The sequence below is a fragment of the Zingiber officinale genome, chromosome 10B (assembly GCF_018446385.1).
Source record: "Zingiber officinale cultivar Zhangliang chromosome 10B, Zo_v1.1, whole genome shotgun sequence".
In the NCBI taxonomy this organism is placed as follows: Eukaryota; Viridiplantae; Streptophyta; class Magnoliopsida; order Zingiberales; family Zingiberaceae; genus Zingiber; species Zingiber officinale.
Genome location: NC_056005.1, coordinates 96,450,357 through 96,465,618, shown reverse-complemented (window position 1 = coordinate 96,465,618; position 15,262 = coordinate 96,450,357). Strand labels below are relative to the sequence as shown.

The window sequence follows — 15,262 nt, the reverse complement described above, 5'->3', positions numbered from 1 at the left end:
CAGAAAGAAAAACAGTTGTGGAAAAAAGTGACGAGAGAGTGTGTGCGCGTACCCGCGTACGAGGGATTTCTCCCCTTTTATCCGTCCTCCTGCTAGAACCTGCCCTCCTGTCAGAAAACATTGGACGCCCGGCTTTGTCCTCTAGTCATGGACACCTGTCGCGCTTCTATTTGTTGTGAAAGCATCTTTCTGTTTAGGAACCTCCGCCTTCGCACTTGGGTTTTGTCCTGTAGTGAGAGACAGCTGGCAGGCTACTACTGGCTACGAGGGCATCTTTTCGTTTCAGGAACCTTCGCCTTCGCTCGCATTGTTGGTATGTAATGATTACCCCTAACGGACCATTGAGATTCTCCGCTCCCGTATTACTTAGCTCCCCCGATTCATTGTGCCCCCGCACCAGCCTACACCTGTGGTTCGCATTTCCAGGCCTCCCACTCGCAGACCTGCAGCCCTAACTGTCTAGACATAGCTACGCTGATCTTCAACCTGCATCCTGCGCTTTGTACTTCCTGGTCCTCAACCGCAGGTCTGTAGCTCGGGCTGCTTATGATCAGCTCTGCCGCTTCCGATCAGCTCTGCCGCTTTCGACCCATTGGCCTCTACTTCCAGTTCTTGGCCTCTGCTTAGCTCTGCCGATACCGACTTGCATCCCGCACTTTGTACTTCCTGGCCCTCAACCGCAGGTCTGTGGTTCGGGCTGCTTCTGATCAGCTCTGCCGCTTCCGACCCATTGGCCTATACTTCCAGTTCTTGGCCTCTGCTTAGCTCTGCCGATACCGACTTGCATCCTGCACTTTGTACTTCCTGGCCCTCAACCGCAGGTCTGTGGTTCGGGCTGCTTCTGATCAGCTCTGCCGCTCCCAACCCGCTTCTGCCTATGCTGAGCCCTGACTGCCCTGTCAGCCTGCCTTTTTGACTGCCAAGTCGCCATTACTATTGACCGCCACCTCCTCGTGACTTTTGACCGCCACATAGCCTGGACTTTTCTAATCCTTTCCTCTTGGGACCCTCCATCACTAACCGTATCATCATGGTTCTCAACCAAGCACCCCATTTGATTCAGCCTTCGAATTGTACCACCACTGTGCTAGAGAATGCACAAGACAAACACCAACAAGACAAGTCAACGTACAGGAAAACTCTCAACCTTTTTGAATTAACACTCAAAGGATTACAAGTGACTCTCTTGGCAGAATGCTCATACAATCTCTCTTGTCTCTTGCCTTTGCCACACCCATGCTTATTTATAATTCATAGGCAAGGTTGGTTTGGCGGTTACAAGCGGTTGCATGGTAGTTTCCTCAACTACCCTACCACATGTCCTAAACTGCTAGTCACATCATATGCTGCCTTACGTCATGTCAAAGGTCAGCATGCACCCCCTATGCTTGGCCCATGGTTCTGCTTCATGGGCTTGGGCCGAATGGACCCCTTTGCTACATCATTCTTCATGCTGCATTGCATGAATTCGCTGCATGCCATGGCTCACGAATTCTGCAAGCCATGCTTAGCCAAATGCTTCGATTCTGTGCGCCCGCTCTTCGCATCTATTTGCCACCATCAAGTCGACCTCCCGCTCGACTTAGTGCTTGGGCAGTGCCCGTGCACTGCCACAAATCCACCCGCTGCTTGGCATGTCTTGCGCACATACCCACTATGCTGGATCTAAGGAGCAACGAGTCAATCATTGCACCCAGCTATGTCGTTGACTTAAGGGGATAACAAACCACCCCCACCAAAAGAAGTCGACGCCCTCGTCGATTGCTTTTGTAAGTATGCTTGAATCTATTTCTCAAATTGCCATAGAGTAACATCTCTTTCCCATGTAGCCTCTGACTTGAGTTTTCCCTTCCAAAAAACCAAGAATTCTATTCTTCTATTCTTTTTGCTCATCCCAAATGTTCTATGAATCAGGATCTCCGCAACATCATCACTGAATTGTTTCCTTACAACTGGCGGAGCTCTCTTGGCATAGCTTCTTGATGGATCCATGTCATCTGCATGAAATTTCTTCAAGAAACTTACATGGAATGTAGGATGTACCTTTAGCCTTTCAGGCAAGTTTAGCCTGTAAGCTACATTCCCAACCTTCTCCACAATTTCGAAGGGTCTGTCATACTTGGCAATTAGCCCCCGGTGAGCATTTTTGCTGCTTATTCTCTTCCAGATTTGAGGAGTAAGTTTCAGCAATACCTTGCCCCCGACAGAGAATTCCAAGGGTCTTCGTTTCTTGTCAGCATACTTTTTCATTCTTCTAACCGCTTTTCTTAAACTGTCTTGGCCTTCTTTGAGCAACTCCTAATTTTTCCTTGTATATCTATAAGTTGCAGGGCACTTTCCTCCAGACTTTTGCTTGGCTATCTCCATAGGAGTTGTTGGCTGCTCGCCCAATACAATTTCGAACGGACTCATTTCCATGGATGATGACTTGTGCAGATTATAGCAGAATTGTGCACTGTCCAGCAACTCCAACCAATTCTTTTGACTTGCTATCACATAATGCCACAAGTATTTTTCAAGCACATGGTTGATTCTTTCGGTTTGTCCATCCGTATGCGGATGATTTGCTATAGAAAATTTTAGATCGTTCCCCATCATATTGAACAAGGTCGTCCAAAATCTCCCCGTAAACCGAGTGCCCCTGTCACTCACAATGTCATTAGGTAAGCCAAAGAACTTTATCACATGACAATAGAACAATTCTGTAGCAACATCTGAGGGGCAAGCCGAAGGAGCCGTAATGAATATAGCATACTTTGAGAATATGTCCACTACCACCATGATGGAAGACATGTCGTCAACCTTCAGGAAGCCACTGATGAAGGCCATAGAGACTGAAACCCAAGGTTTCTCCGGAATAGGCAGCAATTGAAGTAGTCGCGCTTCCTTTTTTCTTTCTGTCTTGTATTGTTGGCACACAAGACAAGTTTTGACGTAAACTTCTACGTTGTTCTCCATCTTTGGCCATATGTAAGAATGGGCTAACAGAGCAAGCATCCACTCAACATCCGGATGTCCAGCCCATTGTGGGTCGTGAGTTTCTTTCAACAACTCTTTCCCACCGTATCCTTGCATGCATCTGACCATTCCCACCGCACGTTCTTCTTTAATAGGTCTGTCAATGGGGCAACCTTCTTTGAGTATCCAACGATAAATTTGTGGTAGTAGTTTGCCATGCCCAAGAATGAACGTAGTTCTGGGATAGTTGAAGGATGTTGCCACTCAACAATGGCGAGCACCTTCTTTGGATCCATCCGCACATGGCAATTGATGACCATGTGTCCTAAGAACATGACTTCTTGGCTAGCAAATTCGCACTTCTCTTTCTTTACAAAGAGTTGATGCTTCCTTAGCCGATCGAGCACCATCCCCAAGTGCTCCAAGTGCTCTTCTAATGACTTGCTGTAGATAATAATATCATCCCAGTAAACTACAACAAAGTTGTCAAGGAAGTCGTACAACACCTCGTTCATCAAATTGCACAAGGTGGTAGGGGCATTTGTCAAGCCAAAGGGCATGACCATAAACTCATAAGAGTCATAACGAGTTACGCATGTTGTCTTGGCCTCGTCTCCTTCTACAATTCTGACTTGCCAAAAACCCGATCGCAAGTCGAGTTTTGAAAACCATGATGCCTTGCTCAGCCTGTCCAGCAAATCTTGCACCAGTGGAACAGGGTACTTATTTTTCACCGTCACTTTGTTCAGAGCCCTGTAGTCCACATACATTCTCAAGCCACCATCTTTTTTCTTTTGGAACGACACCGGTGCACCAAAAGGAGCCTTTGATGGTCGCACATATCCTACCTTCAACAATTTATTCAATTGCTTACGTAATTCCGCAAGTTCCAAGAGAAACATGCGGTATAGCAAAGTTACAGGAGGGACAACACCAGGGATTAATTCGATTTTGTGGTCGATATTCCTCCTTGGTGGTAAGCATTTCGGCAACTCCGAAGGCATCACATCTTTAAATTTTGACAGAATGTCTTGAACACCAACTAGTAATTCAATATTCTGGGCTGGTTTTGCATCGATCAAGGTAGCCAAATAAGTTGATTCGCCCTGCCTCAAGCCTTTCTCCAATGATATTGCAGATATGATGTTGGTCTTCTCCTTTTTCTAGTCCTTTCCTTAAGGATGCATAGTAGGTACGAAGCACGGATTTGACTCTTGCATTACCATCACTCTATCCAAGTGAGGCATAGGCACCATCTTCGTCTTCCGAATTACCATCATATTTGCTTTTCCCACCCAAGTTCCAACAGTCAAAGGTACATTGTAAGTCATACCCACAACTACTTGCGCCTTGGCATTCACTGACTTGATGTATCTTGGGCATTCGCATATTGACATCCCATAGTCTTGCACCAATTTGGCAGATACAAAGGTATGAGTAGCCCCTATATCTACCATAGCATTTGCACTTTTCCCATTCATCATCACAAAAATATGCAGGCGTAGAGAATGAGCCCGCATCATGTCTTCTGACATATTTGTTAGTAATTCAATGGACTCATAATAAACAATTGTATTGAGCAATTGTAAAGGGTTGACAAGTGTAGCAACTTCCTGTTCATAATCTTATACTTTATCACCCAATAGGAGGGCATTTAGCTTCTCGCGTTTCGGACAATCCTTGGCAAAATGAGGGTCATTGCATAAGAAACAACCATGATTCTTCAAGTTGTCTTTCCCTCGGGCAGTCGAATGTTTCGTTTTTCCTTTGCCATGGTTGTTCCCTGAATCCTTCTTTTTGGCATCCTTCTTGACTTCCTTCTTCCAATCTCCTTTCTTATCCTTGCGGATAAAATTGGACTTAGAAGATGAAGAAGTGTTCAGATTTTCTTTGCTCGTGCGAAGGTCCACCAAGGCATCAGCAGCAACAATTGCACAAGGTAAATCCTTCACGTTTTGCCTATGAAGTTCAACCTGCGCCCAAGTCTGCAAACCATACAAGAAGTTATACAACTGGTCCTCCTCGAACATATTCTGAATGTCCAGCATCAAAGAACTAAATTCTTTGACATAGTCTCGCATAGAACCGCTCCATTTGAGACGTTTCAAGCCATCACGCGCAATCCAGGAAGTGTTGCCTGGAAGGAATTGGTCCTTCATTTCCTTCTTCAACCGATCCCACATATCAATCTTCTGTCGACCCGCATTTGCATCATCTACCATGCGAGTCCGCCACCAGAGTTTTGCATCACCAATAAGGTACATGCTACAATTGTTACCTTATCGGTTTTAGGCATTTTGGCAGCAACAAAGTACTGCTCCATGTCCCACAGGAAATTTTCGAGTTCCTTGGCACTCCGCGTGCCTCCAAAAGACATCGGTTCAGGAACTCTTACCAATGGGCGCTGAGGCCCCGTTTCTATACTAGAAGTCATTCTCTTCGCAGAACAATAATTTCGTAGCGTAGATCCTCATTATTCTTCCATATTTGTGTCATCTCCTCCAGTAGAGATTCTTGGATTTGCTCTAAATTTGCCTCCAAGTTGAGGATCCTTGCAACCAAATTGCAAACATCCTCTCCATCTGGTACCACACCGAGCAAGACTTCCACAGAAGAAAGCATTTCTCTAATTTCGTGGTTGCCACCAGTCATGATTCTGCGCTCTGATACCAGTTGTCATAGGGATAATTTTTGCCTTAGAAATTTCTTGCGCAGTGACCAAGCACCCCACTTAATTCAACCTCCGAATTACACCATCACTGTGCTAGAAAATGCACAAGACAAACACCAACAAGACAAGCCAACGTACAGGAAAACTCCTAACCTTTTTTGTATTAACACTCAAAGAATTACAAGTGACTCTCTTGGCAGAATGTTCGTACAATCTCTCTTATCTCTTGCCTTTGCCACACCCATGTCTATTTATAATTCATAGGCAAGGTTGATTTGGCGGTTACAAGCGGTTGCATGGTAGTTTCCTCAACTACCATGCCACATGTCCTAAACTATCAGTCACATCATATGCTGTCTTGCGCCATGTCAAAAGTAAACATGCACCCCTGTGCTTAGCCCATGGTTCTGCTTCATGGGCTTGGGTCAAATGGACCACTTTGCTGCATCATTCTTCATGCTACATTGCATGCACCCGCTGCATGCCATGGCTCACGAATTCTGTAAGCCATGCTTGGCTAAATGCTCCAATTCCGCGTGTCCGCTCCTCGCATCTATTCGCCACCATCAAGTCGACGTCCCGCTCAACTTGTGCTTGGGCAACGCCCGCGTGCTGCCACAAATCCATCCGCTGCTTAGCATGTCTTGCGCACATGCCCACTATGCTGGATCCAAGGAACAACGAGTCAATCCTTGCGCCCAGCCATGCCGTCGACTTAAGGGGCTAACAAATTTTAGATCAGTCTCCATCATATTGAATAAGGTCATCCAAAATCTCCCTGTAAACCGAGTGTCCCTGTCACTCACAATGTCATTATGCAAGCCAAAGAACTTTACCACATGACGATAGAACAATTCCGCAACAACATCTAAGGGGCAAGCCGAAGGAGCCGCAATGAATATAGCATACGTTGAGAATCTGTCCACCACCACCATGATGGAAGACATGTCATCAACTTTCGGGAAGCCACTGATGAAGTCCATAGAGACTGAAACCCAAGGTTTCTCCGGAATAGGCAGCGGCTAAAGTAGTCCCGCTTCCTTTTTTCCTTCTGTCTTGTCTTGTTGGCACACAAGACAAGTTTTGACGTAAGCTTCTACGTCGGTCTCTATCTTTGGTCATATGTAAGAATGGGCTAACAGAGCAAGTATCCACTCGACACCCGGATGTCCAACACAAGACAAGTTTTGACGTAAGCTTCTACGTCGATCTCCATCTTTGATCATATGTAAGAATGGGCTAACAGAGCAAGTATCTACTCGACACCCGGATGTCCAACCCATTGTAAGTCATGAGTTTCTTTCAACAACTCTTTCTGCAGCCCACCCACTGCAGGTACAAAGATTCTCCTCTCCCCCATGTAAATAAGGAGATCGTCCTCGATCCAATACCGTCGTATGATCTCATCTTTTACTTGTTGCACCAACTTCTCATAAGTTGTATCACTTGCAGTAACAGCCTTGATTCTATCCAACATATCTGATTCTACTCTTGAGATAGAGTAGAAAGTAGCAAACACTTCCTTCCGACTTAATGCATCGGCTACTTGATTGTGTCATCCAAGTTTGTGCTCCCAAGCGAAGTCATATTCAGCCAAGAATTCTTGCTAATGGGCTTGCTTAGGAGACAATTTCTTTTAGGTTGCAAAGAAAGTGTTAGCAACATTATCAATTCTGGCAAGAAATCTTATTCTCAGCAAGTGTACCCGTCAAACCTATAGACAATGCACCACCACAACCATTTCTTTCTCATGGGCAGAGTATTTTTGTTCAGCCGCATTGAGTTTTCTGCTTTCAAAGGCAACGGGATGACCTTCTTGCATTAACACGCCACCAATAGCTCTATCAAAAGCATCTGTATGTACTTCGAAAGGCAATTCGAAGTCCGGTAAACACAACACTGGTTCAGATGCTATTGCCATCTTCAATTTTTCGAATGCAACCTTGCATGCATCTGACCATTAACCTGCATGTTCTTTTGTAATAGGTCTGTTAATGGGGCAGCCTTCTTTGAGTATCCAACGATAAATTTACGATAGTAGTTTGCCACGCCCAAGAATGAACGTAGTTCTGGGATAGTTGAAGGATGTTGCCACTCAACAATGGCGAGCACCTTCTTTGGCTCCATCCGCACATGGCAATTGATGACCATGTGTCCTAAGAACATGACTTCTTGGCTAGTAAATTCGCACTTCTCTTTCTTTACAAAGAGTTGATGCTTCCTTAGCCGATCGAGCACCATCCCCAAGTGCTCCAAGTGCTCTTCTAATGACTTGTTGTAGATAATAATATCATCCCAGTAAACTACAACAAAGTTGTCAAGGAAGTCGTACAACACCTCGTTCATCAAATTGCAGAAGGTGACAGGGCCATTTGTCAAGCCAAAAGACATGACCAAAAACTCATAAGAGCCATAACGAGTTATGCATATTGTCTTGGCCTCATCTTCTTCTACAATTCTGAATTGCCAATAACCCGATCGTAAGTCGAGTTTTGAAAACCATGATGCCTTGCACAGCTTATCCAGCAAATCTTGCACCAGTGGAACAGGGTACTTATTTTTCACCGTCCCTTTGTTCAGACCCTTGTAGTCCACGTGCATCCTCAATCCACCATCTTTTTTCTTTTGGAATAGCAGCGGCGCACCAAAAGGAGCCTTTGATGGTCGCACACATCCTGCCTTCAACAATTCATTCAATTGCTTACGTAATTCTGCAAGTTCCAAGGGAGACATGCGATATGGCGAACTTACAGGTGGGACTGTTGGTTGCTACTCGGAAAACCTAGAGGTTCCACTGTACAAAAATTTTGTACAAAGGTCTGAACCTTTTCCTAGCTACCATGTGTTCTTTTAAATTAAATTTTGGATCGCCTACGGAACTTAACACGTTTGATCCAAAACTTAATCTATTTGTTCTTTTAGGTTTTGACTTGGATCTCCTGCGGAACGTAACACGTTCGACCCAAATCACCTTAAGTTATTAATTCCATTAAATATTAATTTCTATAATTGGTTCCCAGTACTGACGTGGCGAGGCACATGGCCTTCTTGGATATGGGAGCAACCACCACCGACTAGACAAAACCTTTTATAGAAATCTAATATTTAATTTCCTAAAATAACTTTAGGTTAACCGAAAAGAACAATCAAATCACAAGGAAAAATAAAATAAAAGAACACAACTTCGAAAAACATATTCGAAATACTAGAATCGTAAGCCTCTTGTATTTGGTATTATTTCCAAAAATAACTAGTATGATGCGGAAAGGAAAAATACTAGTTATACCTTTTAGAAAGACCTCTTGATCTTCTACCGTATTCCTCTTCTAACCTCGGACGTTGTGTGGGCAACGATCTTCCGAGATGAGAACCACCAAGTACCTTCTTCTTCCTTCTAGGTTTCGGCCACCAAAATTCTCCATGAGAAGTAGAGGTCCGGCCACCACCACCAAGCTCCAAGGGATGCAAGAAATAAAACCTCCTTTCTCTCTTTCTTCTCCTAGCTAGAACCGGCCACCATCAAGAGCTCCAAGAGGGATTGCCGCCGGCCATAAGAAGAAGAGAAAAGAAAGAAGCTAGGGCCGGCCACCAAGGAGGAAAAGAGAGGAAGAATAGAATAGAGTTGTTCACTATGAAGCCTTCTCTACCCCCTCTTTTATAATCCTTGGTCTTGGCAAATAAGGAAATTTAATTAAAAACTTCCTTAATTATTTTGCCATGAAAAAGAAAATTTTATTTAATTAAAAATAATTTCCTTTTTACAAATACAATAGCCGGCCACACCATTCCACAAATCAAGGAAATTTTAATTCACACAAAAATTAAAACTTCCTAATTTACTTTGGAAATTTATAAAAATTCTCAAATAATTTTTCCCTTCATGGTGGTTAATAAAAGGAAATTTTATAAATTAAAATATTTCTTTTAAACATGTGGATAAAAGAAAGTTATCTCTAAAAATTAAAATCTCTTTTAATCTACAAATAAGGAAAGATATCAAATCTTTTCTTAATCTTTTGTAGAAACTTATAAAAGAGAATATTTAATTTTAAACTCTCTTTTAAATCATGAACATGATTAAAATTGAAAGTTTTCTTAAAATTTAAAATCCTCCTTTAATCAACAAATAAGGAAAGATTTCAAATTTTAAACTCTCTTTAAACATGTAGATGATTTACAAATAAGGAAAGTTTTACCAAAATTAAAACCATCCTTTTAATCTACAAATAAGGAAAGAGATTAATCTCTTCTCTTAATCTTTTGTAGAAAGTTATAAAAGGAAATTTTAATTTTTAAACTCTCTTTAAAATCATGATATCCACATAAGAAATAATTTTAATAAAATCCTTTTTAATATTCTAGTGGCGGCCACCTAAGCTTGGGACCCAAGCTTTGGCGGCCACCTACATGGCTCATCCACTTGGACTTGGCGGCCCTAGCTTGGGTTCCAAGCTAGCTTGGCCCGCTTGATGGGTAAGAAGGTGGGTATGCGGTGGGTATAAATCTCTATACTAGAGGCTACGATAGGGACCGAGAGGAGGACTTGGTTTTGGTCTCCGATGAAATTAAGCATCCGGTGTTCGCCGAACACACAACTAATTTCATCAATAATTCATTCCACTAAAGAACTATTATTGAACTACGCATCAATCCCAAATTACATTTTGGGCTCCTTCTTATTATGAGTGTGTTAGTCTCACGTGTTTAAGATATCGAATGTCCACTAATTAAGTGAGTTCTTGACAACTCATTTAATTAATATCTTAGTCCAGAGTAGTACCACTCAACCTTATTATCATGTCGGACTAAGTCCACTGCGAGGTTTAACATGACAATCCTTATGAGCTCCTCTTGAGGACATTATCAACCTAGTATCTCTAGGACACAGTTTCCTTCTATAATCAACAACACACACTATAAGTGATACCATTTCCCAACTTATCGGGCTTATTGATTTATCGAACTAAATCTCACCCATTGATAAATTAAAGAAATAAATATCAAATATATGTGCTTGTTATTATATTAGGATTAAAAGCACACACTTCCATAATAACTTAGTTTCTTTATAAAGTCAGTATAAAAGAAACGACCTCAAATGGTCCTACTCAATACACTCTAAGTGTACTAGTGTAATTATATAGTTAAGATAAACTAATACCTAATTACACTACGACCTTCCAATGGTTTGTTCCTTTCCATTATAGTCGTGAGCAACTGTTTATAATTTATAAGGTATTGATAACATGATCCTCTGTGTGTGACACCACACACCATGTTATCTACAATATAAATTAATTGAACAACTATATTTATCATAAATGTAGACATTTGACCAATGTGATTCTTATTTTTAGATAAATGTTTATACCAAAAGCTAGGCTTTTAGTATACACTCTAACAATCTCCCACTTATACTAAAAGACTAAGCTGTCATATCTGCTGCCATACATCTGATTCCCAACCCTTCAACATGTCCATCAAAAGCTCTCGCCTTAAGGACCTCAGTGAAAGGATCTATAGGTCATCACCTGATGCAATCTAGGCGGCAACAACTTCTCCTCATTTATACGATTTCTCGTATTGGGTGGTACTTGCGCTCTATTGTGTTTACTTGCCTTATAGACTTATGGTTTCTTCGAGTTTGCTACTGCACCAACATTATTACAATAAATTGTATTAATCTTTGGACAAACCAGAAATCATATCTAAGTCTATCTTGAGGTTATTGAGTCATTCAGCTTTTATGGCTGCCTCAGAGGCTTGCCATATACTAAACTTCTATGGTGGAGTCCAGAAAAACACCTATGCTTATCACTCTTCCATAGTTATGACTTTACCTCCTAAAGTAAACACAAAACCCCGAGGTTGACTTATTATTGTCCCTATCCGATTGGAAATCAAAATCCATGTAACCCACAAGGACCAAATTAACTGCCTTGTAAGCTAGCATATAATCTCTAGTACCTCTAAGGTACTTCAATATATGCTTTACTGCAGTCCACTGTCCTTGTCTAGAGTTACTTTGATATCTGCTAACTATGCCCTTGGCAAAACAGATTTCTGATCTCGTGCATAGCATACATTAGGCTTCTGTCAGCCGAAGCATAAAGAACTAAAAGAATCACATTGGTAAAGTGTATACTAAAAGCCTAGCTTTTGGTATGAACATTTATCTAGAAATAAGAATCACATTGGTAAAATGTCTACATTTATGATAAATGTAGTTGCTCAATTAATTTATATTGTAGATAACATGGTGTGTGGTGTCACACACAGAAGATCATGTTATCGGTTCCTTATAAATTATAAACAGTGGCTCACGACCAAGATGGAAAGGAACAAACTATTGGAAGGTCGTAGTGTAATTAGGTATTAGTTTATCTTAACTATATAATTACACTAGTACACTTAGAGTGTATTGAGTAGGACCATTTGAGGTCGTTCCTTTTATACTGACTTTATAAAGTAACAAAGACCTCAGTTATTATGGAAGTGTGTGCTCTTAATCCTAATATAATAACAAGCACATATATTTGATATTTATTTCTTTAATTTATCAATGGGTGAGATTTAGTTCGATAAATCAATAAGCCCGATAAGTTGGGAAATGGTATCACTTATAGTGTGTGTTGTTGATTATAGAAGGAAACTGTGTCCTAGAGATACTAGGTTGATAATGTCCTCAAGAGGAGCTCATAAGGATTGTCATGTTAAACCCTGCAGGTGGACTTAGTCCGACATGATAATAAGGTTGAGTGGTACTACTCTTGGACTAAGATATTAATTAAATGAGTTGTCAGTAACTCACTTAATTAGTGGACATTTGTTATCTTAAACACAGGGAGACTAACACACTCATGATAAGAAGGAGCCCAAAATGTAATTTGGGATTGGTGCGGTAGTTCAATAATAGTTCTCTAGTGGAATGAATTATTATTGATAAAATTAAGTTGTGTGTTCGGGGCGAGCACGGGATGCTTAATTTTATCGGGAGACCAAAACTAATTCCTCCTCTCGGTCCCTATCGTAGCCTCTTAATTATAGAGTATTATACCCACCTATACCCACCTTCTTACCCATCCTATAGGGGCCGACCAAGCTAGCTTGGAGACCAAGCTAGGGCCGGCCATGGGTATGTTCATGGGTGAATTCATGTGGCCGGCCCTATTAAAATAAAAAGGAATTTTAATTTTAAAATTTTTCTTATGTGGATAATATAATTTAAAAGAGAGTTTAAAAATTTAAATCCTTCCTTTTATAAGATTCTACAAAAAATTAAGAGAAGAGTTAAAATCTCTTTCCTTATTTGTAGATTAAAAGGTTGATTTTAATTTTGGTAAAAACTTTCCTTTTAATTATATTCATGATTTAAAAGAAAGTTTAAAAATTAAAAATTCTCTTTTATTAGTTTCTACAAAAGATTAAGAAAAGATTTAATATCTTTCCTTATTTGTAGATTGAAAGGATATTTTAATTTTTAGAGATAATTTTCCTTTTTAGAAATTATCCACATGTTTAAAAGAAAGATTTTAATTTATAAAATTTCTTTTTTTAACCAATCATGAAGGGATTAAAATTATTGGAGAAATTTTTATAAATTTCTAGAAACAAATTAGGAAGTTTTAATTTTTGTTTTAATTAAAACTCTCCTTGTTTTGGGGAAAGAGGTGGCCGGCCATATAAATTTGAAAAGAGAAAATTATTTTAATTAAATAAATTTTCCTTTTCAATGGAAAAAGAATTAAGGAAGTTTTTATTAAATTTTCCTTATTTGCCAAGATCAAGGATTATAAAAGAGGGGGTAGAGGAGGCTTCAATGCTAATGACTCTATTCTATTTTTCCTCTCTTTTCTCCTTGGGTGTGGCCGGCCCTTTCTTTCCTCTCCTCTCCTTTGTGTGGTCGAAACCTTCTCATGGTGGAGATAGCTTTGGTGGCCGGATCTAAGAAGGCGAAGAAGGAGAAGCCTCTTTTCTAGCATCCCTTGGAGCATGGTGGTGGTGACCGAACCTCTTCATCCTAGGAGAAGTTTTGATGGACGAAACTTGTAAGGAAGAAGAAGGTGCTTGGTGGTTCTCATCTCGGAAGATCGTTGCCACCCAACGTCCGAGGTTAGAAGAGGAATACGGTAGAAGATCAAGAGGTCTTTCTAAAAGGTATAACTAGTAATTTTTTTTTCCGCATCATACTAGTTATTTTTGGAAATAATACCAAATACAAGAGGCATACGATTCTAGAGTTTCAATTTGTTTTCGATATAGTGTTCTTTTGTTTTTTTCCTTGTGATTTGATTATTCTTTTCGGTTAACCTAAAGTTATTTTAGGAAATTAAATATTAGCTTTCTATAAAAGGTTTTGTCTAGTCGGTGGTGGTTGCTCCCATATCCAAGAAGGCCATGTGCCTCGCCACGTCAGTACTGGGAACCAATTATGGAAATTAATATTTAATGGAATTAATAACTTAAGGTGATTTGGGTCGAACGTGTTAAGTTCCGCAGGAGACCCAAGTCAAAACCTAAAAGAACGAATAGATTATGTTTTGGATCAAACGTGTTAAGTTCCGCAGGCGATCCAAAATTTAATTTAAAAGAACACATGGTAGCTAGGAAAAGGTTCAGACCTTTGTACAAAATTTTTGTACAGTGGAACCTCTAGGTTTTCCGAGTAGCAACCAACAATTGGTATCAGAGCTAGGGTTTTGCCTCTGTGTATTTGGTATTAGTTTAATTATGCACATGTCATACATAATTTAGGCAGGTTAATAGTAGGATGTGCTAACTTTGTGGATGCAGGATCCAACTATTATGGCTTATAGTTATTATGTGTGTGATTGGACCCTTGGACATGTCAAGGGCATTTTATTGTGTGTGCATGATTGTATTATAAAATACAGCTGTATTTAGTTTTATTAGGATTTTATTTTTGATCTAGTTACATGTACATTCCTTTTATGGAATATAGGATCGATGGATGTAAATTTTATTTTATGTTCGATCTAGTTTACATGTACATTCCTTCGAGGAATATAGGATCAAAATGTAAAATTCTATTTATGTCGTGGATCGAATCTTGCAAAGCGTGGAACCTTCTAAGGACCAGAGGCGCAGCGGAACTAGGAGCAAGATGGATGCGACAGCTAGACCCGGTGGCAGTGGCCAAATATGGCAGCAGCTTGGGATGACAACATATGGAGGACAACAAGAGATAAAAGCCATAATAGTTGAAAAATTAGATTTTCTATTTATTGCTTTTATATTGTGCTGTGTGTGCATGTTAGTTTACATATTTAGTAGGCTAGCATAGTTAAAATTCCTCATTTATAAATAACTAAGTGGAAGAGGGATTTTTAAGTAAATCCCATGGTCTCCATTACTGGTTTGTAAGTGATGCAAACAAGCTTGCGCGTTGGCTCTGAGTGCCTTCCTCCATAACGGATGAGCTTGTTTGTGGATCACTAGAACAGACTTCCATTTTTGGATGACTATAGGAAGTTAATTAAGAGCGTGTGATCTTCCCCAACGGAAGGGGCATAATCTTATTAATGGACTTAGTGATCTCCTAGTTCTGCTGCGCCTCTGGTCCTTAGAAGGTTCCACGCTTTGCAAGATTCGATCCACGACATAAATAGAATT

General features: G+C 40.6%; 1 protein-coding gene across 1 annotated transcript; it reads right to left on the bottom strand.

The window, feature by feature from the left end:
• Positions 1–3,044: 3,044 nt before the first annotated feature.
• Positions 3,045–5,222, bottom strand: LOC122029295 (uncharacterized protein K02A2.6-like). Its single transcript, XM_042588226.1, has 3 exons — positions 4,598–5,222; positions 4,182–4,486; positions 3,045–4,064 (listed from the first exon to the last, which is right to left on the bottom strand). The coding sequence occupies exons 1-3, from the start codon at positions 5,220–5,222 to the stop codon at positions 3,045–3,047; spliced, it is 1,950 nt and encodes a 649-aa protein (XP_042444160.1).
• Between the last annotated feature and the right edge of the window lie 10,040 nt (positions 5,223–15,262).

Excerpts from the sequence above, each read along its gene's own strand:
- LOC122029295 (XM_042588226.1), bottom strand. The coding sequence starts at position 5,222 with ATGTACCTTATTGGTGATGCAAAACTCTGGTGGCGGACTCGCATGGTA. Across the intron at positions 4,487-4,597 it reads GCTAAATGCCCTCCTATTGG|AAGACATGATGCGGGCTCAT; the intron begins GTGATAAAGTAT and ends CAAATATGTCAG. Across the intron at positions 4,065-4,181 it reads CTCACTTGGATAGAGTGATG|GGCGAATCAACTTATTTGGC; the intron begins GTAATGCAAGAG and ends GGCTTGAGGCAG.